Below are 24,291 nucleotides of genomic sequence, written 5' to 3'. Positions count from 1 at the left end.
TCTTTTAGGATGTTTTATTTGACAGCAGAATTCATGGTTTCATTTACCACAGAAAGTTTTCCACGTCCTGAGGCAGCAAAACAGCCCCAGACCACCATCACCATTTTTTTTACTGTTAATATGATGTTCATTTTCTTTTCTTTTTTTGTTCTTTTTTTTTTGTGTCACGTTTGGATCTTTAGCATCAGAATTGCTGTCTTAAGGCCAAGAAAGATGCCAAGCGGATTTATTTTACCAAGTGGATCATCATTGCCTTGCCATATTGGTCCATTTGATTGACCTTTATTATAATTATGAATTTATTTTATTTTCAGTTGCTATAAACGGGACAGACATGACTGGGGGATAGGACAGGGAGAAAGAATGAAAGAAAGAGAGGGAGAGAAAGAAAACCAAAGGGGAGAAGAGACGGTGAGAAGGGGGGGAAGAAAAAACAAACAAACACCTGGGTCACCTGTATGGAGAAAAAAAACAGAAGAGAAAGCAAACAACAAAGAGCAACATAATAAAAAAAACGGCACCATCACAATAAACTAGCTAGCAGTAGATATCAGTAGATACTAAATAATAAACGATATTGTGCAGCACGCAAGATAGACAGCGCACAATGTGCTTTGAGGCAGCAGCCAGGAAAGCTGTAGTCCGCGTCTGTGAACACCCGTGTGTACACCTGTGTGCATACCTGTGTGGATCAGCACGCTTGCATTCCAAAGGTTTCTCCATGTAACGATCTGCTAGGGAGTGTGGGGGGGCCACAGCCCCGTCCACCAGGGTATGAAGCAGGTATGGAGGAGATCAAAACTCCAGACATCCAGAGGCCCCCAGAACACAAGAGACCAAGGAAGACCAACAGAGGGGCAGCCGCGCCACTGTCCCAGAAAGAGCTGAGGAGAGTCCCAGATGAGGGCTCACTCAGCAGCCGCAGAGCAGAAGCCAGGGGGAGTTGCAGTGACGCGCCCGTGAGCTCCGCCGGCAGCCAGCTGTGCCTGAGTGACCGAGCCCCAGGCCGAGAGGCCGGGGGCACCCCACCTCCGAAGTGGCCCGAGTGAGCCCCAGGCTCCAGGCCCCGATAAGTGGCCGCCAAGGAGTGAGCCGGTGTGTACCCGGACGCCCACCCCCAGACACAAAGAACCACCAACGCACCGACACCTGAGGGAGTCCGCCACTGGCAGGGGAAGTGGTGGTGGGTGGAGATAGGCCTCCAAACCTTGGAGGGCCTGAGATGTCCCCAGAGAGGTGGCGTCTGATACCCAACCTGACATATAGACACAGAAATACAGGCACACACAGACACAAACATCCATTCCCACCCTCATGCTCTCATATGCACTTACTCCACACTCAACCAACGTGGAGACAGACATAAAGAGACGCTGTACACACGATCATACTCCCCAAGCGTACTCTACGAACCGGGTCTAGGTACCCTTGCCCCTGGAGGGGGGAACTGCACCCAGACCCAGGTGGTGTTACCCTTTTCCCTGCGGTGGGGAGAGGCAGACCGCCCCGACTCCGCAGCAGCAGGGAGGCCCCACACTCCAGACCGCAGTCGGACGGCCAACTCCTCCTAGCCCCCCCGCTCTAGCAGGCCGCAGAGAACGGGGGTGAGAGAAGACTCCAAACCTCCCTCCACCCGCTCATTGTAGTGTTGATGCATGTGTGTTCTAAGGTGCATTTAAAACCCAGGAGGGCATGGAGCTACCTGCCAGAGAGCAGCAGGTAAGCGCATAGTCCCTCCTGCTAGCCCTCAATGTCTACGTGTATTTAAAATTGAGAGGTGGGCAACGACGCCAGGGGTGAGGCGTACACCCTGATGGTAATTTGGACTCCGTGTATCATGCCCACCCCCAAGATCCTATATGTATGTGTAATGAGAGTGTGAGTAATGTGAATGTCTAAGTTGTGGGATAAAATTGAGGCAGAGGCAGCCAGAAGGGGACAGAGGGGGGAGTAGCCTCCTCTGCACCCTGGTGACATACCCCTACTCCAAGGCCCTGCATGTGTGGGTGGTTGTGGTGGAGCGGGAAGAGGGAGGCAGCTGGAGATGGGGAGGGAAGGAAGGGAGGGGCAGGTGACCCCTCCCTGGGGCCAGCTCCCCCGCTGACCCCAGTAGGCACCCCCATACTCCGCGACCCACCAGGGAAAGGGGGCCCAGGCCCATCCAGACCGGGGCCCAGCGCAGCAGCGCCCCCCGGCCCCACAGAGCCCGGGACAGTCCACCCAACCCCACCACAGAGAAAACTGCACCCACCCCACCATCCACTCATCTTCCAGACTACATGAGACAATAAACACCCAGGCTGAGATCTTCCTCCACCTCTCCTGTATCTCCCCCTCCTGCAGAGAGTTCCTGAGGAGAGGAAAGCTCCTGCAAGTTGAAGAGCCCCCCAGGTGGCTCGACGCACCGGCAGCACCCTGCGCCAGGGATGGGCCCCCATGCACCCACCCGCCCACAACCCCGGCAACACACAAACCAGGACCCAAGGCCCCGAGGCCCGGCCAGGGCCCCAGCCCAGAGACGGAGCGCCCCCAGAACCTCACGCCCATCCCGGACCCACCCAGGGGCAGCCAGGCTACCAGGTCAGTAACCCACGTCCGTCAGCACAGACTCTCCCCTAGCCCCGCTACATGCAGCCACGAGGAAACAGTCACTCGAGAGCCAAAAGAGCCCCCAACCGGACATAACTGCTACCCCGGGTTGAGCCCCCCAAGGAAGATGCCTCCGGGGAACCCCCCGACGCCCTAAGCCTGTCCCTACCCCCACACCAATCACAACAGTGAAGGCGGGACCAAACTATGACCCCCCACCCCCATGTTCATTTTCTTAAAAGGTGTGTTACAACTGTGTTACTTTTACCCCAGATATAATGGGGACAAACACCTTCCAAAAAGTTCTGCTTTTGTCTCATCAGTCCAGAGAATATATTCCCAAAAGTCTTGTGGATCATCAAGATGTTTTCTGGCAAAACTGAGGTGAGCCTTTAATGTCCTTATTGGTCAGCAGTAGTTTCTCCTTGACCTGCTCTGACTGCTGCTTTTGATATAGTAGACCAGGGGTCCCCAACTCCAGGCCTCGAGGGCCGGTGTCCTGCAGTTTTTAGATGTGTCCATGATCCAACACAGCTGATTCAAATGGCTACATTACCTCCTCAACATGTCTTGCAGTTCTCCAGAGGCCTGGTAATGAACTAATCATTTGATTCAGGTGTGCAGACCCAGGGTGAGATCTAAAACCTGCAGGACACCGGCCCTCGAGGCCTGGAGTTGGGGACTCCTGCAGTAGACCATCTCATGTCCCATTTAGAATACCATGTGGGCATCAAAGGTACAGCTTTTGAGTGGTTCAGGAGAGAACTTTCTCAGTCCACTTTGGTGACTCTGTATCTTCCTCAGCCTCTCTGGCATGTGGTGTCCCACAAGGAGTCCTTCAGGTGCCTTTTGGGAAGCTGGAACAGGTGGCCTGTTTCAAACTTGTGATTCTTTCTGACAGTCTTGTCATTGCCATAGTATTATTCATATACTCAAGAGTACTACTCCATTTCTCTTCATATTTACACCATGGACGTACTTGAATCCACCTTCAATGCTCCCGGCTTTGCTTTACCTGTACTACTACATTGTCACACATAAGATCCCAAACTTATTTTTGTATTTATACCTTCATGCAATTTGCACATCTCTCTTACAAATTATCAGTCTTACTTTTACTGTTTTTAACTAACTTCATTTCTACCTTTCTTTAATTTTTATCACCATCCATCCATCCATCCATCTTCTTCTGCTTATCTGGGCCCAGGTCAGGGGGGCAGCAGCCTAAAAAGAGAAGCCCAGACCTCCCTCTCCCCGGCCACCTCCTCAAAGAGATATAATCCCTCCAGCATGTCCTGGGTTTGCCCCGGGTTGGACATGCCCAGAACACCTCACCCAGGAGGCATCATTTTCAAATGCCCAAACCACCTTTTCAATATAGAGGAGCAACAGCTCTACTTTACACTCAGTGCTCTCTTTACCACAATGGACCAGTACAGGATCTGCATCACTGCAGCCGCACCACCAATCCATCTCCTGCTCCTGTCACTCGTGAACAAGACCCCAAGATACTGTCCCGGAGTGGGGACCCTTTTCCAGCTGAGGACCATGGCCTAAAAATTACAAACAGAATAGGTGACAAAGGGCAGCCCTGGCGGAGTCCATCAACCACCTGAAATAAGTCTGACTTATTGCCGGCTATGTGGACCAAGCTCTTGCAACAGTTGTGTAAGGATTGAATGGCAACGCATACTCCTGAAGCACCTCCCACAGGACACTCCGAGGGACATGGTTGAATGCCTTCCCCAAATCCACAAACAACATTTAAACTGGTTGGGCAAACTCCTATGCACCCTCAAGTATCCTCAAGAGGATAAAGAGCTGATCCAGTGTCCCACGACCAGGACAAAAAACACATTGTTCCTCCTGTATCCAAGGACTTTCCTTTCCACCACACCAGTCTGCCGATCCAGATGTACCGCCCCTGAGCTCCACACAACACTAAAGAGGCATGTCAACCAAGACAGCCATACAACGTCCAGATCATTTAGGAACTCATCCACCCAATGGGCCGTGCCACCAAGGAGTTGTTTAGCTACCTTAGTGACTTCACCCCTGGAGATAAGCGAGTTGCCCCCCTCGTTCCCAGATGCCACCTCCACGGAAGATGTGCCAGTGGGATTAAGGAGGTCCTCAAAGTATTCCTTCCTACAATTTTCTCAGTCAAAGTCAGCAGTGCTCGACCCGCACTATACACAGTGCAGGTAGAGCACCACTTTCCTTTTCTGAGTCGCCTGACAGTTTGGCAGAATCTCTTCAAGGCAGTCCAAAATTCTTTTCCATGGCTTCTCCAAGCTCCTCCCACACCCAAGTTTTTGCTTCAACCACTGCCTGAGCCACGTTCCGCTTGGCCTGTCAGTATCTATCAGCTGTCTCCACAGTACCACAGGCTAGCCAAGCCTTCTTCAGCCTGGTGGCTCCCTTCACCTCTGGTGTCCACCATTTGGTTCGGGGGTTACCACCACGACAGACACCAACCACCTTGTGACCGCTGCTCAGTGCAGTGGCTTAATTCAATTCAATTCAATTCAATTTTATTTATATAGCGCCAAATCACAACATAAGTCGCCTCAAGGCGCTTCATAGATACAGAGAAAAACCCAACAATCATATGACCCCCTATGAGCAAGCACTTTGGCAAAAGTGGGAAGGAAAAACTCCCTTTTAACAGGAAGAAACCTCCGGCAGAACCAGGCTCAGGGAGGGGCGGGGCCATCTGCTGTGATTGGTTGGGGTGAGAGAAGGAAGACAGGATAAAGACATGCTGTGGAAGAGAGACAGAGGTTAATAACAGATATGATTCAATGCAGAGAGGTCTGTTAACACATAGTGAGTGAGAAAGGTGACTGGAAAGGAAAAACTCAATGCATCATGGGAATCCCCCGGCAGCCTACGTCTATTGCAGCATAACTAAGGGAGGATTCAGGGTCACCTGGTCCAGCCCTAACTATATGCTTTAGCAAAAAGGAAAGTTTGAAGCCTAATCTTGAAAGTAGAGATAGTAGCAATATGCTTAATGCTTAAGCAATAGAGGTACTGTACATATATATATATATATATAAAAAAAACACCCAGCACGCCCCTGCGGGCGGTTTATCCTTCAAGCTCGGGTCCTCTACCAGAGGCCTGGGAGCTTGAGGGTCCTGTGCAGTATCTTAGCTGTTCCCAGGACTGTGCTCTTCTGGACAGAGATCTCCGATGTTGTTCCCGGGATCTGCTGGAGCCACTCGCCTAGCTTGGGAGTCACCGCACCTAGTGCTCCGATTACCACGGGGACCACCGTTACCTTCACCCTCCACATCCTCTCGAGCTCTTCTCTGAGCCCTTGGTATTTCTCCAGCTTCTCGTGTTCCTTCTTCCTGATATTGCTGTCATTCGGAACCGCTACATCGATCACTACGGCCGTCTTCTTCTGTTTGTCTACCACCACTATGTCTGGTTGGTTAGCCACCACCATTTTGTCCGTCTGTATCTGGAAGTCCCACAGGATCTTAGCTCGGTCATTCTCCACCACCCTTGGGGGCATCTCCCATTTTGACCTTGGGACCTTGGGATATATATATATATATATATATATATATATATATATATATATATATATATATATATATATATATATATATATAGATAGATAGATAGATAGATAGATAGATAGATAGATAGATAGATAGACATACTGCACTTTGTCATAGTATAGGCCCTTACCAGGCCCCTGTGACTCTTTTAATTGTGGTGTTTATTGTGACTTTACTATTTTTATTCTTTGTCATGATGCTGTTAGGTAACAATTTCCCTTGTGAGATCAATAAGGTATCTGTCTGTCTATCTTTACAGTGACCATTGTACCATTACTGTAGCAAAAAAAAAAGTTTTATTAGAAAGTTCCTTGATTGTTGTACTCAGATGGATTGGTGAATGGTTCAAAAAGGCAGACAAGAACAATGATGGCAGGATGAACTTTAAGGAAGTGCAAGACCTGCTGAAGATGATGAATGTGGACATGAATGAACATCATGCTCACCACCTTTTTACAGTGAGAGACCTGTACTAAATGTGTATACTAACAAAGTATACACATTCCTGTGATTTAAATATTCAGTATTAAGGTTGTTTGGGTTCTGTTGTAATTTTCTTGGTACTAGGATTAGGAGATTATTAAATCCAGTTCTTTGTATTCTTCAACGAACAAGAAAGACACGGCTCAAAGTGGTCTAACTCAAAAGATCTTTAATTTGACATATTCCAGAATATGGAGACTAGGCACACACAGCAACGCCAGCTCAAGTCTCAGGCAAAAACAGGAAGCTTGGTTATTTATATACTTCATCTAGACGTCACACACACTTTAAGTTTCGATCAAACACTCTACTTAGTTTCACTTTCGGCCTGCAGCTCCTATTTTTGCAAAAGCATGCAGTTTCCTGTCAGCCTGCGACCTAGTTTTACACTGAAGTTTGGGCCTCTCATAAAACAATCTAATCAGCAAATAAGCATTAAGAATATATATTTATTTCTCAACAAGATCTTACACTTTGATGCATCTGTCCACCTGGCTACAGTACACATTTTTTGCCTCTTGTCTCAGATGGCTGATAAGTCCCAATCAGGTACCCTGGAGAATGATGAGTTTGTGCTCTTCTACAAGATGTTGACTCAGCGAGAGGATGTACTGAAGGTATTTCAGGAATACTCTGTTGATGGTCAGAAGCTATCCCAAAGCAACCTGGAGGACTTCCTTAGAGAGGAACAGCTTGAGGGGGATGATATCCAACTGCATGCTAAGCAGCTCATTGAGTGCTATGAACCCTCGGACAAAGGTGCACACATTGTAAAGAATACACTGCATCTTGATGTTTTGTTTGAATATAATTTTTATGACATTAGGATCAGTCTATTCCCTCATGAGATTTTATGGTACAGTTAGCACATTACACCATTGACACCATCTTACTGTCATTCCAGCCAAGCGCATGAATGCCATGACATTTGATGGCTTTTTGATGTACCTCGGCTCAGCTGAAGGCTCCATTTTTAACCCACAGCAGAGGGGGATCTTTCAGGACATGACTCAGCCACTCTGTCATTATTTCATCTCATCGTCCCACAACACCTACCTGATGGAGGACCAGCTCAGAGGACAAAGCAGTGTGGAGGGATACATCAGGTAGCAGTACTGGCTTAAAATTACCATGCTTTGATCAAATTCACCCCAACATTATTCTAAAATATGTTGCACATGAAGAGCTGGGGTAGCTAGTGAACCACTCCTTCTAACAAGCGTGTCTGCAATATGCTAGCTTGTCCAGAGATACTTCTAGAGAGTAGTACCTTGAAAGAGTAGGGGTTTGTAAAATTGCACAGTAAGCCAAAACATGGTTGCTCACAGCTAATTCATCAGGTTGAGATTTATCAGTACGTATTCGTAGTCCAAAGTTGGATTATCATCAATTTTGATCATTTTGGTTTGCTTAAGTCACGCACAAGTAAATACTGGACTAGATCATTAATAATTAAATGCTTTCCTTTGTAATCATTTTTGTATATTTGTAATATTCTTCTTGTGTATTTCATGCATGTATTATTTTAAGACAGGTGGGGATTATGTCTCCTCCCCCCCGTCTTCATCATTAATGATCTAGGCCAGTATTTACTTGGGCATGACTTAACCAATTAACCAATACCAACCTGTTATATATCAGCTGATTTATCTATGAAGATGTGATTGGTTCATTTGAATTTTTTTCTGTTTTCTGAAGCACACTTCTACTACAGGGAGTGCAGAATTATTAGGCAAGTTGTATTTTTGAGGAATAATGTTATTATTGAACAACAACCATGTTCTCAATGAACCCAAAAAACTCATTAATATCAAAGCTGAATGTTTTTGGAAGTAGTTTTTAGTTTGTTTTTAGTTTTAGCTATTTTAGGGGGATATCTGTGTGTGCAGGTGACTATTACTGTGCAGAATTATTAGGCAACTTAACAAAAAACAAATATATACCCATTTCAATTATTTATTTTTACCAGTGAAACCAATATAACATCTCCACATTCACAAATATACATTTCTGACATTCAAAAACAAAACAAAAACAAATCAGCGACCAATATAGCCACCTTTCTTTGCAAGGACACTCAAAAGCCTGCCATCCATGGATTCTGTCAGTGTTTTGATCTGTTCACCATCAACATTGCGTGCAGCAGCAACCACAGCCTCCCAGACACTGTTCAGAGAGGTGTACTGTTTTCCCTCCTTGTAAATCTCACATTTGATGATGGACCACAGGTTCTCAATGGGGTTCAGATCAGGTGAACAAGGAGGCCATGTCATTAGTTTTTCTTCTTTTATACCCTTTCTTGCCAGCCACGCTGTGGAGTACTTGGACGCGTGTGATGGAGCATTGTCCTGCATGAAAATCATGTTTTTCTTGAAGGATGCAGACTTCTTCCTGTACCACTGCTTGAAGAAGGTGTCTTCCAGAAACTGGCAGTAGGACTGGGAGTTGAGCTTGACTCCATCCTCAACCCGAAAAGGCCCCACAAGCTCATCTTTGATGATACCAGCCCAAACCAGTACTCCACCTCCACCTTGCTGGCGTCTGAGTCGGACTGGAGCTCTCTGCCCTTTACCAATCCAGCCACGGGCCCATCCATCTGGCCCATCAAGACTCACTCTCATTTCATCAGTCCATAAAACCTTAGAAAAACCAGTCTTGAGATATTTCTTGGCCCAGTCTTGACGTTTCAACTTGTGTGTCTTGTTCAGTGGTGGTCGTCTTTCAGCCTTTCTTACCTTGGCCATGTCTCTGAGTATTGCACACCTTGTGCTTTTGGGCACTCCAGTGATGTTGCAGCTCTGAAATATGGCCAAACTGGTGGCAAGTGGCATCTTGGCAGCTGCACGCTTGACTTTTCTCAGTTCATGGGCAGTTAATTTGCGCCTTGGTTTTTCCACACGCTTCTTGCGACCCTGTTGACTATTTTGAATGAAACGCTTGATTGTTCGATGATCACGCTTCAGAAGCTTTGCAATTTTGAGACTGCTGCATCCCTCTGCAAGATATCTCACTATTTTTGACTTTTCTGAGCCTGTCAAGTCCTTCTTTTGACCCATTTTGCCAAAGGAAAGGACGTTGCCTAATAATTATGCACACCTGATATAGGGTGTTGATGTCATTAGACCACACCCCTTCTCATTACAGAGATGCACATCACCTAATATGCTTAATTGGTAGTAGGCTTTCGAGCCTATACAGCTTGGAGTAAGACAACATGCATGAAGAGGATGATGTGGACAAAATACTCATTTGCCTAATAATTCTGCACTCCCTGTATGTGTTACTATGACCCTGATGAAGGCCACAAGCCGAAACGCGTTGGTCAGTCAAAAAAATTGTTCCTCTTTCCTTTAAGTGTGCTGTCTTTAAGTGTGCTCTGCCACTAAGAGTACTCCTTGGGTGGTTCAGTGGAGTTCAGCTTGTTTTTTTTTTCTCTCTGGCATACCTCTTTAAGCAGCTGGCCAAGGCTGTGAGTCTTTGGTTGGGAGTTTCCAAGGCTTCAGTTATGAACAGCACTTTTTAGGTACCTCTTTTATCATCGCACCTTTCTACAGCTCCGATAGTTGGCTAACTTCCCTCCATTATGGCTTGATCTTGGCTTCTTGTCTCCTTCTCCATGGAGGGCACTTCTTCTTGTAGCTGTTCATTTTTGAGCCAGGCCACATCTTCTAGTAGACCTTCAGAGGGTCTTGGTAACTGGACACTTGCTACGGAGAGTCCAGGTTTCTGTTGGAGAACTTGTCCCCTTGGTGCTCAGAAAATAACCGAAAACTGAACATCCTATCACGGGTAATGGGAAATACAGACTCAGTCGTGAAGCTCTGGATGCAAAGCAGACAGTGAGTTTATTTACAGTCCCAAAAAAACAGTCTTAAACATGAAAAGAAGTGCAATAGTCCAACAGTGCTTTTCTCCAAATTCCCAGTAGTGGTGCAGGTGAGTCTCCCCAGTGGTAATCCTAGCAAGCTTCTTCTCTCCAACCCTCCTCCCCGTACTTTTCCTCCTAAAAGACAAGCAACAACAACAGATGAGCAGGTTAACCAGCTAAAGCTACATCACCAATAACGAGCACACTTTACTTACGAGTACAAACCAGCGTCGACTGCCATCCGGACACACCGTTACCTCAGCCCAAAATGGGGGCTGATTAGTGACAGCTGGGTTGAAGAGTAGGTACAGGTGTGTTGTCTGCTGAGCGGAGACACTTCCGGGTCAGGGGTCGCCACACTCTCACTCTCCCAGAAGCAGACCCAGAGGGCGGGGAGAAGAAAAAAAGGGAGAGAGCACACAAGCACACCACAAGCAGGTCGTCCAGGGAGGACCTGAAACAACTTATCATGAACTTTGGGAGGCACAGGCAGGTCCACTCCCCACCTTACAAATGGAGAATGGCTTCACAAACACCATCGCCCCGGTAAAGAAGGCCCAGCAGCGGATTCACTTCCTCTGTGTCCTCAGGGAGAATAACCTGTACTGGAAGATGCAACTGGCCTTCTACGACTCCTCAATGGAAAGCGTTCTCTCCTACTGCTATGGTGTTTGGTACACAGGGGTCAAACACTATCAGCAAACACTTTCCTCGCAAAACCCACCCCTGCCCACCCACCTCATCAATATGAGCCATGGTCTGAGTAACTCTCATCACTAAGGCCAATCACACACAGACTCTACTCAGACCAAGTCCTTTGCTCTACTTTCAAGCACTTTGCAACCTTTTCTCCAACGTGTTCCTTTTCTATTGTTTTTAATAGATTCGTCTTGATTGTATATATTTCTCCTGTTTGTTAATTATACCTGCTGTCTTACTATTTATATTTTATTTATCCACAGTTGGTGTGGAGCACCCATAATTAAATTTTACATGTGCAATGGAAATAAAGGGCAATTCAATTCAATTCTTATTACGACACTTAAAACAGAGCAAAGTGGCTTAATGCTTCCCACAACGTCTACTTTTTAAATTTAAATGTAAAATTCTAAATTTTAAAAGTAAGTAGACAATGATTTAATTGATTTCAGAATTTTCTTCTCAATCAATCAATCAATCAATCAATCAATCAATCAATCAATCAATCAATCAATCAATCAATCAATGTTTATTTCTATAGCACATTTAGAAAGGACCAGTGTCCACAAAAGTGCTTCACACAAGTGCCGGAATGCAGGTTACAACAAAAGACAACAAAAACAGTTACAGTTATGTAGCACAAATGCAGACCAGGTGGAAGTCCGAACTAATGTGCTTAAAAGGCTAGATTAAACAAGTGAGTTTTTAAGCGCGATTTAAGTCTAACTCTAGTCTTTCGGCGGAGCCTTGGTTGCACTAAGAGCAGTTGGTTAGAGGATCTAAATGCTCTTATGGGGCTATACAAGTCGATGAGGTCAGTTAGGTAACTTGGTGCCAGGTTATTTAAAATTCTAAAAGTATACAAAAGGATTTTAAAAACGATATGGTATTTGATGGGGAGCCAGTGTAGATTGGCTAGAACAGGGGTGATGTGATCATGCCTTCTGGAGCCAGTTAAGAGGTGTGCTGCGGCATTTTGAACTAATTGCAAGTGTTGGAGGAGAGAGAATTGGAGGCCGAAATATAGCGAGTTGCAATAGTCCAATCTAGAACTAATGAAGGCGTGGATAAGCTTTTCAAAGTCTTAATGTGGAATATAGGGCTTTGCCTTGGAAATTTGGCATAGCTGGTAAAAACTCATTTTTGCAACTGTGGGCACTCACTCGTGCCCACAGTTGACTAGCTTTTCTAACTGGAAAACATTCTTATCACTATACTCCGCTGAGTTTAATAAAATAAAGAGAGGGCCTTGACATCATATTATTTTTAAGTGATTATTTCTCATCCATTAAATGTATCAATGAAAATATTAGAATAACACAAGGGATACCATGAAAGATTTGCTAATAGTCTTAGTGTTGTAAAGGCTCACCTTTCAGCACATTCACTTCACCAGATGCACCTTGTTTCTTTTCCTCACCTTTGATTGGGTGTGGTGCTTCGCCTTAATTGCACTCACCTGTCATTCGTTATATAAGGACTGCACTCACCTACCCCTCACTCTTTCTTCACTCCCACATGGGGCGGCAGCTGAGAGAGAGCAGTCCATGTGTGTCTTTCTTTCCTTTACCTGTTATACAATAAAACGACAAAACCTGCAAATGATGACTGCTTATTCTCATTCTAATCCGATGAGCCCATGATGATGACTACTGAAACCCTGAACCTTCCTTCCTCCAAAACACTTAGTTTGGAAATTAATATTCAATTCAATTTTATTTATATAGCGCCAAATCACAGCAACAGTCACCTAAAGGTGTTTTATATTGCACAGTAGATCGTACACTAATAGATACAGAGAAAAACCCAACAATCATATGACCCCCTATGAGCAGCACTTTGGCGACAGTGGGGAGGACAAACTTCCTTTTAACAGGAAGAAACCTCCAGCAGAACCAGGCTCAGGGAGGGGCGGGGCCATCTGCTGTGATTGGTTGGGGTGAGAGAAGGAAGACAGGATAAAGACATGCTGTGGAAGAGAGACAGAGGTTAATAACAGATATGATTCAATGCAGAGAGGTCTGTTAACACATAGTGAGCGAGAAAGGTGACTGGAAAGGAAAAACTCAGTGCATCATGGGAATCCCCGGCAGCCTACGTCTATTGCAGCATAACTAAGGGAGGATTCAGGGTCACCTGGTCCAGCCCTAACTATATGCTTTAGCAAAAAGGAAAGTTTGAAGCCTAATCTTGAAAGTAGAGATAGTGTCTGTCTCCTGAATCCAAACTGGAAGCTGGTTCCACAGAAGAGGGGCCTGAAAACTGAAGGCTCTGCCTCCCATTCTACTTTTAAATACTCTAGGAACAACAAGTAGGCCTGCAGAGCGAGAGCGAAGTGCTCTAATAGGGTGATATGGTACTACAAGGTCATTAAGATAAGATATTATGAAAATGTTTCCTCCTTAATTTAAATATTTCTTTTTAGTGTTAGATTAAATTCAAAGTCAGCTGTTTAAATAAGAACAGAACATTTTTCATCAGGGGATGTGACGTGAAAATATCTTAAAAATTTATTTTGTGACCCAGAAAGAGTAATATTTCAAACTCCGCCACTCTGCGTTCCTCCGCAACTGCCTTGTTTAAGTTTTGGACAAAATGCATTCTGGGATATTTGCCTGGGTTTGGCTACAGTAGCTTGCGAGCTGTAAATGTATGTCTTCTAATGATGCTGCCTAAGGGAAGCATGTATAATGTAAATAGGATTGGTCCTGAACCCTGTGGAACTCCATAATTAACCTCAGGCTGGCTGAAACTCTTCAAATAAGCCATTCCTCTGCAGATGATCTGTTAGCTGTTTGACAACTACTCTTTCAAGGATGTTTGATATGAAAGGAAGGTTGGAGATTGGCCTATAATTAGCTAAGACTGCTGGGTCTAGAGATGCTTTTTGAGTAAAGGTTTAACTACAGCCAGCTTGAAGGCCTGTGGTACATAGCTGATTATTAGAGATAGGTTGATCATATTTAAGATTGAAGCAATACAGTTTTTTCTGAATGCTTAAACCCTAACTGTGATTCTTATAGCACAATTCCTAAAACTATTAATACTTATAGCAAAACCACTCACTGAGTTTGCAAAACTAAAAGCACAAACACTGCTTTGCACTCAGCTTCCAAATGATCAACACACTCCTAGCAAAACTATACACATTTATGGCTGTTATTTACAGTATTTTGCCAACTGTCTGGCACACTGTCTCATGTGAAAACTGTGTTAGATAATTAGTTCACTTTGCAATCAGCCTACGCACTATAAATAAGCTACAGGTAAGCTGTGCGTGTGGAGTACAATGGAGGGAGCAGGAAGAGTGAGAAGAGTGAGAATTAGAGGAGGCCGAGGAAGAGGACGTGGAGGTGAAGAAGTAGGACGAAGAGGATGACAAGGACAAGGAGGTGAAGTTAGAGGACAAGGACAAGGATGAGGAGGGGGAAGAGGAAGGGTAAGAAGAGTAAGAAATAGAATTACTGATGACATCAGAGCTACAATAGTGGACCATGTAATCAACCGTGGAGTGAGTTCCATTTACCACAGCAGGTTTTCCAGGTCCTGGCAGGCAGCAAAAGAGCCCCAGACCAACACACTACCACCACCATATTTTACTGTTGGTATGATGTTCATTTTCTGAAATGCTGTGTTACTTTTACACTGGATGTCGATATGGGACACACACCTTCCAAAAAGTTAAACTTTTGTCTCGTCAGCTCAGAGTATATTCCCAAAGGACTTGGGGATCATCAAGATATTTTCAGGCATAACTGAGATGAGTCTTTGTGCTCCTTTTGCTCAGCAGTGGTTTTTGAACTCTGTCATGAAGGATCTCTTTCTCATGGTGGAGTCACGAACACTGACCTCAACCAAGCGAGGCATTCGGGTCTTTGGATGTTTCTCTTGGGTCTTTCTAACATCTTCATCGCTGTACTAGATTTTGAGGATCTTTTGGCATACTCTACTTTGTCAGACAGATCCTATTTAAGTGATTTCTTGATTGAGATCAGGTGGTGGCAGTAATCAGGTCTCGGTGTGGCTAGAGAAATTGAACTCGGCTTTCCAAAGATATAATACACCACCATTAATTTAAGTTATAACAGGGGGTTGCAATGATTTTTTCACACAGGATCCTGTCAGAAAGTCAGTAGAAGCAATCCAGAATCCAGAATGTGTGAATAAAAGGCAGACGGGGTCAAGTGAGTGTAGGCAGGGTTGTCTGGGTGGAGAGAAGTGTTAGGGATGATGTGTGACACAGGGATAGCAGCAAGAGTGAAAGGGAAGGTGTACAAGATCATAGTGAGACAGACTGTGATGTATGGTTTGGAAAAAGTGGCACTGACAAAAAGACAGGATGGTAAGCCGGAGGTGGCAGAGTTGACAATGATAACATTTTCATTTAAAAAAAATGAGTGTATTAGAGGGATAGTTCATGTAGAGGAGTTTGGAGACAAAGTTAGAGAAGCAAGGTTGAAATGGTTTGTGCAGAGGAGAGATGGTGGATATATTAGACAAAGGATTATGATTATGGATCTGCTTGGAAGGGGGAACACAGGAAGACCTCAGAGGAAGTTCAGGGATGTAGTGACGGACATATAAAGGGTTGGTGTGACAGTGGAGGATACTAAAAATAAAGTGACACGGAGGCAGATGATCCACTGTAGGAGCAATCGAAGGAAGAAGAAGAAGAAGAAGATGAAGGATATATTCATGGCCATTGTATTTTTTACCTTTCTGTGAACCAGAACAGAATCAATAATAAAGGAAAGATTGTATTTGTCCTTGTTCTTCAGGGCTCTGAATCGTGGCTGCCGATGTGTTGAAGTAGACTGCTGGGATGGTGCCAATGGAGAGCCCATTGTATATCATGGACACACTTTCACCTCCAAGATACTTTTCAAGGATGTGGTTAGTGCAGTTGGAAACTATGCCTTCAAGGTAGGATCACCTGAGTGGGTTATTTTACACTTTTATAAGGGAATAGCAGTGTTTCGGTTGATAGCTGTCCTACAGCTTAAGCAGAATGCTTTGCCTAAAACCTCTGCTCCCTGAGAAACAGAACAACGTACAATGTATTTAGTATAGGATATCACACCCCCATGTGTCCTGGCTGAAGAAACATCTACTCACACCTTTAAAGCAGATGACCTGTAATGGCACATGTGAGGCCCTGCCTGCACATATACATCCCCGTCATCACAGTCATAAACCAACCTCTTTTTTTTTTATTCCAGACCACTCACATGGCTTTACTCCTTACTAATATTCATTACCTCCCTGTCCTTTGGATATTAGAGAGACATCCCTCCGTGCTGAAAGAGAGAGCTGCACAGTAAGCTACATGGAGAATGTAACCCATGGTGACTCTGAACCCATTAAGAGGCTGCAGTGGGCTGTCTGTGGGAGCCACTCCACAATCACTGGCGCACACCCCACTTTGCAGTTATTTATTTGTAAAAATGTTTGGAATCATGTCTGATTTTCGTTCCACTTCTCACGTGTGCACCACTTTGTGTTGGTCTTTCACCTGGAATTCCAATAAAACTGATTCATGTTTGTGGCTGTAATGTGACAACATGTGGGAAAAGTTCAAGGGGGCCGAATACTTTTCAAGCCACTGTATGTTATACTGTATAACAGATTAATGGGACAGCAGTGCAGTGGCTTCAGAACTTGCCTTAGAAGCCTCTGGTTTAAAATATTTCTTCAACAGTAAAGTAACCCAGTGACAGTTGTCAGTATTTCCACTACTGCACAGCAAACAATAATTGTTAATAGTTCATTTGGCAAATCTCATTTTTCAAATTGTAAACAAATACAGTTTAAAAGATGGTTTCTGTTGCTGCCACAGTATAATTCAGTTTAATGTAACCTGAAATGTCTATCATAGTGGCCAATCATATTAGACCTCGTCTTCCTGTGGGCTCTGCCTCCAGACAGTCAAAAGTAAGTTTATTCATACAAGCAGAAGGTGCAGAGAGCTATCTGTGAGAGCCTAAGAGTATAGCAGCGTGTGCAAAGCAGACACTGTCCCAGGCATGATGGCTTCTTTGTATGCAAGGCTGCTGAATTCTATACGCATGGGTTGTTGAATTGACATGAAAGGAATCTAATTCCAAATTTCATATTTGTTGGAAACTCAATATTGCCCATCCATCTGCTGGTCTTACAGCCAGTCAGGCACAACCCGAGATGATGTGCAGACATTTAAGTTTTCTGTTATCATACAGTGGTGTGAAAAAGTGTCTTTCCAATTCCTGATTTCCAATATTTTTACATGCTTGTCATATTTAAATGTTTTAGATAATCAAGTAAATTTAAATTTTAGATAAAGATAACACAAGTACACACAAACTGTAGTTTCTAAATGAGGGTGTTTATTATTAAAAGGAAAGAAAACAAATCTGCGTGGCCCTGTGTGAAAATGACTGACCCTCCCTCGTTTTAACATAAACTGACATCTTTGGAGAGCTGAGTTCAGTTTCTCTACGCAGACCTGATTACTGCCAACACCTGTTCTTATTCAAGAAATCACTATACAGGACCTGCCTGACAAAGTGGGGTAGACCAATAGAACCTTTAAAAGCCAGACATCATGCTGTGATCCAAGGAAATTCAGGAATTAATATGAAACACATTTATGGAGATCTCTCAGTCTGGAAAACCATTATATGGCTTTATTATGGCCTTATAAGGCCATTTTTAAAGCTGTGGGAGTACAGTGAACCACAGTGAGAGCCATTGTCCACAAATGGCGAAGAGGTCACAAAGACCCCAGAACAACATCCAAACAAGGCCTCAGCTCCCTCAGTTAAGGTCAGTGTTCATGACTCCACCATAAGAAAGAGACTGAGCAAAAATGGCATGCATGGCAGAGTGTCATGGTCCTGGGTTTTGACCCAGTGTTTTGCATTTGAAGACTTTTGAATCTTGGTTATTCATTATTGTCATATTCCTAGGGTAACTTATATTTCCTAGTTCAGTTTTCTTATGTGTTTGAGATTTTCTGATTGTGTTTATCCCTTGTGGTTCTGGTCTAGTTCCCTGAGTGTTTTCCTTTCCCTTTGTTTCCTGTGTATGTCAGTCTTGTTCTCATTTCCCACAGTCTTTGTCTCTGTGTTCTGTCTTTACTCCTTAGTCTCCCTGGCCTGTTGTGTCTCTCGCTCCCTCTCTCTTTGTTTCTTAGCCATGTCTCTGTTTCGTCTCCCTTACCTGTTCCCATGTTACTCTCCTTATATTTCTTCCTTTGTCTCCTCTGTCTGTTATGACCTGTGTTACCACCTGTTGCCCATCCTCTCGTTATCCAGTGTATTTAAGTCCTCAGTTTGTATTTGCTCCTCATCACATCATCAGTCTTCAGGTAGTCCTCCGGTCATGTTACCCCTGTGCTGTGTGCTCCATGCTTTGCTTTCTAGTGTCTAGCTACTATGCCAAGAGTTTAGTGTTTTGTATTTTTAGTTTGTAGTTATCGGCAATAAAGCTGCTTAAGTTCAGGTTTTGTCTCCAGAGTCCTGCATTTGGGTCCTCATCCTGGCTGCCACACAGCCAGACCTTGACACAGAGTTCCAAGACAAAAACCACTGCTGAGCAAAAGGAACTTAAAGGCTAGTCTCAGGTTTCCCAGAAAACATCTTGATGATGCCCAAGACTTCTGGGAAAATATTCTGAGGAATAACGAGAAGAAAAGTTGAACTTATTGGAAGGCATGTGCCCCATTACATCTGGCATAAAAGTAACACAGCTGTAAACACATTGTCAGAAAAGGAACATCATACCAACAGTAAAATATGGTGGTGGTAGTGTGTTGGTCTGGGGCTGTTTCCCTGCCTCAGGACCTGGAAAACCTGCTGTGGTAAATGGAACCATGAATTCTGCTGTGTAGCAAAACATCCTGAAGGACAATGTCCATCCATCTGTTTGTGACCTGAAGCTAATGTGCACTTGGGTTTGGCTCTGGATTCAAAATGGACAAGCAAATCTACCTGAATGGCTTAGAAAAAACAAATGAAGATATTGGAGTAGCCTAGTCAAAGTCCTGACCTGAATCCAACTGTCATGTTCTGGCTTGACCTTAAAAATACAGTTCATGCTTGAAAACTCTCCAATGTTAATGAAATCCAACAATTCTGCAAAGATGAGTGGGAAAAAATTCCTCCACAGTGCTGTAAAAGACTTCCAGTTATGACAAATGCTTGATTGCAGTTGTTGCTGCTAAGATGCTAAGCTGGCCAACCAGTTAGTAGGTTTGGGGTCCAGTCACTTTTACACAGGGCCTGTCTTTATAATAAACGACTTCATTTTGAAACTGCATTTTGTGTTAACTTGTGTTATAATATTTTAATTGGTTTGATCTGAAATATTTAAGTTTGCCAAACATACAAATATAGGAAATCAGGAAGGGTGCAAACACTTTTTCACACCACTGTAGGGGCGATCGTGGCTCAAGAGTTGGGAGTTCGCCTTGTAATTGGAAGGTTGCCGGTTCGACCCCCGGCTTGGACAGTCTCGGTCGTTGTGTCCTTGGGCAAGACACTTCACCCGTTGCCTACTGGTGGTGGTCAGAGGGCCCGGTGGCGCCAGTGTCCAGCAGCCTTGCCTCTGTCAGTGCGCCCCAGGGTGGCTGTGGCTACAATGTAGCTGCCATCACCAGTGTGTGACTGTGTGGATGACTGGTTGTGTAAAGTGCTTTGGGGTCCTTAGGGACTAGTAAAGCACTATACAAATACAGGCCATTTACTATTTTTACCATTTCACTGTAACTGTTTCCAGTCTTCAATTACAAAAGGTACTCACTCCCTCCATCTCTCTTCCTCCTCCTCTCCCCCATTCAGGTATCACAATATCCAGTCATCCTGTCCATTGAGAACCACTGCAGTGTTGAACAACAGAGAGTCATGGCACATCATCTAAACCACATTCTTGGTGACAGGTTGTTGAAAACTATACTGGATGGCAAGGCCCCCATCAGACTGCCCTCTCCTGAGGTGAGGGCTGTAATCTATTGTCCAACTCTAATGCCATATCATTTGATAGAAATGCAAATTATCAACTACTAGAATGCTAAATTCAAAGAAACCCCGAACACCTATGGTATATGTTAAAGATGACTTTTTGACCCCTATGTTAGGATCTTAAGGGGAAGATTCTTGTGAAGGCGAAGAAAGATGGTGGTTTAGAGCAGAGTTTAAGTGGGATGGTGGAAGATTCTCTGAATGGGGAGGTCAGCGATGACGATGAGGCAGCTGAAATTGATGAAGATCACCCACACCATGAGAGTATCCATTGCAGACTCAAGGTGGGTCTAGATGTTTGACACAGTCTCACAACTCTCAGACAACCCACTGTGCATGTGCTGATGATCCAGTCTGATATACAGGGTGGGCCATTTATATGGATACAGCGTAATAACATGGGAATGGTTGGTGATATTAAAGTCCTGTTTGTGGCACATTAGTATATGTGAGGGGGCAAACTCCTCAAGATGGGTGGTGACCATGGTGGCCATTTAGGAGTCGGCCATCTTGGATACAACTTTTGTTTTTTCCAATAGGAAGAGGGCCATGTGACACATCAGACTTATTGGTAATGTCACAAGAAAAACAATGGTGGTCTTGGTTTCAACGTAACTTTATTCTTTCATGAGTTATTTACAAGTTTCTGACCACTTATAAAATGTGTTCAATGTGCTGCCCATTGTGTTGGATTGTCAATGCAACCCTCTTCTCCCACTCTTTACACACTGATAGCAACACCGCGGGAGAAATGCCAGCACAGGCATCCAGTATCCGTAGTTTCAGGTGCTGCACATCTCGTATCTTCACACCAGAGACAGTTGCCTTCAGATGACCCCAAAGATAAAAGTCTAAGGGGGTCAGATCGGGAGACCTTGGGGTCATTCAATTGGCTCACGATGACCAATCCACTTTCCAGAAACTGTTCATCTAGGAATGCTTGGACCTGCACCCATAATGTGGTGGTGCACCATCTTGCTGGAAAAACTCAGGGAACGTGCCAGCTTCAGTGCATAAAGAGGGAAACACATCATCATGTAGCAATTTCAAATATCCAGCAGCCTTGAGGTTTCCATTGATGAAGAATGGACCCACTATCGTTGTGCCCCATATACCACACCAAACCATCACTTTTGTTGTTCCAACAGTCTTGGAGGGATCCATCCAGTGTGGGTTAGTGTCAGACCAATAGCGGTGCTTTTGTTTGTTAACGTCACCATTCACATAAAAGTTTGCCATTCTGCAAATTCTGTGCGCCGATCTGGGTCATCCTCATTGAGATGCTGCAGTAGCTGGAGTTTGTAAGGGTGCCATTTGTGAGTAGCTAACATCTGCCGGAGGGATGTTCGACTAATGCCACTCTCCAGTGACATGCGCCAAGTGCTATGCTGTTGGCTCTTGCTGAATGAAGCGAGGACAGCCACTGATGTTTCTTCATTAGTCACAGTTTTCTTGCGTCCACATTTTGGCAAATCCAACACTGAACCAGTTTCACGAAACTTAGCAAGCAGTTTGCTGACTATAGCATGGGAGATGGGTGGTCTCGTAGGGTGTCTTGCATTGAAATCTGCTGCAATGACCCGGTTACTACGTTCACCAGATAGCAACACAATTTCGATCCGCTCCTGACGTGTTAACCTCTTCAACATGTCAATGGCTGTGAACAAAGAGAAACTTGTAAATAACTCATGAAAGAATAAAGTTACGTTGAAACCAAGCACACCATTGTTTTTCTTGTGACATTACCAATAAGTTTGATGTGTCACATGACCCTCTTCCTATTGGAAAAACAAAAGTTATATCCAAGATGGCCAACTTCTAAATGGCCATCATGGTCACCACCCATCTTGAGGAGTTTGCCTTACAAACCCAGCAGTGAGATCTTAAGAGATCCAGCCTACAGCTCTTCAATGGGTGTCACAGGGTCCCCAGGAAAAAAAATTGTAAATGTAAAATAATAAAATAAATATTCTTCGGTGGCAATAACAAAGTATAACATAAATTATTCAGTAGCAATTACACAAGAATATCCAGAAATGTCCCTGCCTACAATTAAACACATTCACTTACCGAAAATTGGGGGCATCTGCTGCGGCAGCCTTTTACCACAAACTTAGTCACTGCTCGGTGACATTCGTCTATCCTGGCCTGAAAGGAGACGCTACCGGTAGACTGCAGCGAGAACTGCCAGCATCTGAGCCAGACTCTGTCTGTCTCATCATGGTCACCTAAATGCACATAATGACAGGTTTGTAATAAGGCAGATCGCGCTAACATAATATGCACTGTTAGGTGATTATTTACCTGCCGCATTAACGGGAGAGGACATGCAAACGTTACCGCTGCTGCTGGGTTGAGATTCACGAGTCCGGAGCGAATTAAAAACACGACATTCATTTAATGTCATCGTGTGTTTTGTGAGCAAATGCTTTTGCATATTCGTAGTGTTTCCTCCCTTAAATGAAATATCTACTTTACAAGTATTGCAAGTTGCCCTGTTGTCATCCGTTCTCGTAAAGTATAACCAAACTTTTGAGCGTTTGAGCCACTTACGTGCCGTGTTTCCTGCCAGGTAAATGACGCTCGGCAACGTGGTGACGTCATTTACCTGGCAGGAATCGATAAGGGAATCGTTTGCAAAAATGGCAAACAATTCCAAGGAACTGAAACAGTGGGAACCGGTTCTCAACAAGAACCGGTTTTCGATACCCATCCCTATTCAGGATCATTTGTTTTGATCTCTACGATAAATCGCTTGCATTAAAAACTGTTTCTTGAGGAAGTCAAATGCTGGTTGAACCATGAGTCTTATCAGAAGTAGTCCTTGGGAGAAGTTACAGTGAGCAGAGAGATAGCCTTGCTAAAATCTGTAAACTTTTATTCGCATATCTATATATGATTCCAACCAATTATGGAATAATAGACTCCATAATTAACCTTATTGTGTGAAGAAGGTTCCCTGTTTACATGGGCAAACTGGAGTTCCACAGCATTACGTGCTAACACCAATTTTGTTTACATTGTATTTGCTTCCCACCTGCGGTTTCCCAAGGCATGGGTGTAACCCTATTAATACATACACGATATATAATAATTTACCCTCTCCCAATTGCATCCGTCACCCGCCATTGTACCACTCAAACAGATGACTTTGATGGGAATGGGAGGCAGTGGCTTCAGCTTTCCGACCACTCTTCTCTGAGGCCTGCTCCCAGTCTGGATTTGGATGACAGATACCCTGTCTACTATTAAGATTAGGCTTCAAACTTTCCTTTTTGCTAAAGCATATAGTTAGGGCTCGACCAGGTGACCCTGAATCCTCCCTTAGTTATGCTGCAATAGGTGTAGGCTGCTGGGGGATTCCCATGGCCATAGGGCGATCGTGGCTCAAGAGTTGGGAGTTCGCCTTGTAATCGGAAGGTTGCCGGTTCGAGCCCCGGCTTGGACAGTCTCGGTCGTTGTGTGCTTGGGCAAGACACTTCACCCGTTGCCTACTGGTGGTGGTCAGAGGGCCCGGTGGCGCCAGTGTCCGGCAGCCTCGCCTCTGTCAGTGCGCCCCAGGGTGGCTGTGGCTACAATGTAGCTGCCATCACCAGTGTGTGAATGTGTGTGTGAATGTGTGGATGACTGGATATGTAAAGCGCTTTGGGGTCCTTAGGGACTAGTAAAGCGCTATATAAATACAGGCCATTTACCATTTACCATGATGCACTGGGTGTTTCTTCTTCAGTCACCTTTCTCACTCACTATGTGTTAATAGACCTCTCTGCACTGTATCATATTAATCTCTGTCTCTCTTCCACATCATGTCTTTATCCTGTCTTCTTAACCCAATCGGTCAAAGCAGATGACCTTCCTGAGCCCGGTTCTGCCGGAGGTTTCTTCCTGTTTTTCATTTCCTAAGTGTCAAACACCTCACACAAGTTTGTCACAAGACTGAAACAGCCATGAGCACTCAATGGAACTCAAAGGCAGACCCACCCAGGGAAACAGAACAGGATTCACAAGGAGGGGGCTCACTAGGAGAGAGGGAAATAGAGTTGGTGTCACTGGTCCAGGGGAAAACCTTCCAGTTACACTG

At 44.6% G+C, this 24,291-nt stretch overlaps 1 protein-coding gene across 1 annotated transcript in view; it reads left to right on the top strand.

Moving 5' to 3' along the window:
- plcd4a (phospholipase C, delta 4a) overlaps positions 1 to 24,291 on the top strand; it is a 64,083-nt gene that overhangs the window by 15,535 nt on the left and 24,257 nt on the right. The window contains exons 5-11 of the mRNA XM_076880403.1: positions 6,493 to 6,622; positions 7,175 to 7,406; positions 7,552 to 7,753; positions 15,993 to 16,137; positions 20,031 to 20,183; positions 20,327 to 20,437; positions 22,410 to 22,418. Of these exons, the coding sequence (XP_076736518.1) occupies positions 6,493 to 6,622; positions 7,175 to 7,406; positions 7,552 to 7,753; positions 15,993 to 16,137; positions 20,031 to 20,183; positions 20,327 to 20,437; positions 22,410 to 22,418 (982 nt within the window). The remainder of the gene's footprint in view (positions 1 to 6,492; positions 6,623 to 7,174; positions 7,407 to 7,551; positions 7,754 to 15,992; positions 16,138 to 20,030; positions 20,184 to 20,326; positions 20,438 to 22,409; positions 22,419 to 24,291) is intronic.

The sequence above is a fragment of the Maylandia zebra genome, linkage group LG23 (assembly GCF_041146795.1).
Source record: "Maylandia zebra isolate NMK-2024a linkage group LG23, Mzebra_GT3a, whole genome shotgun sequence".
Classification (NCBI taxonomy): domain Eukaryota; kingdom Metazoa; phylum Chordata; class Actinopteri; order Cichliformes; family Cichlidae; genus Maylandia; species Maylandia zebra.
The sequence above is the reverse complement of the archived record's forward strand: the minus strand, read 5'-3'. Positions and strand labels throughout refer to the sequence as shown.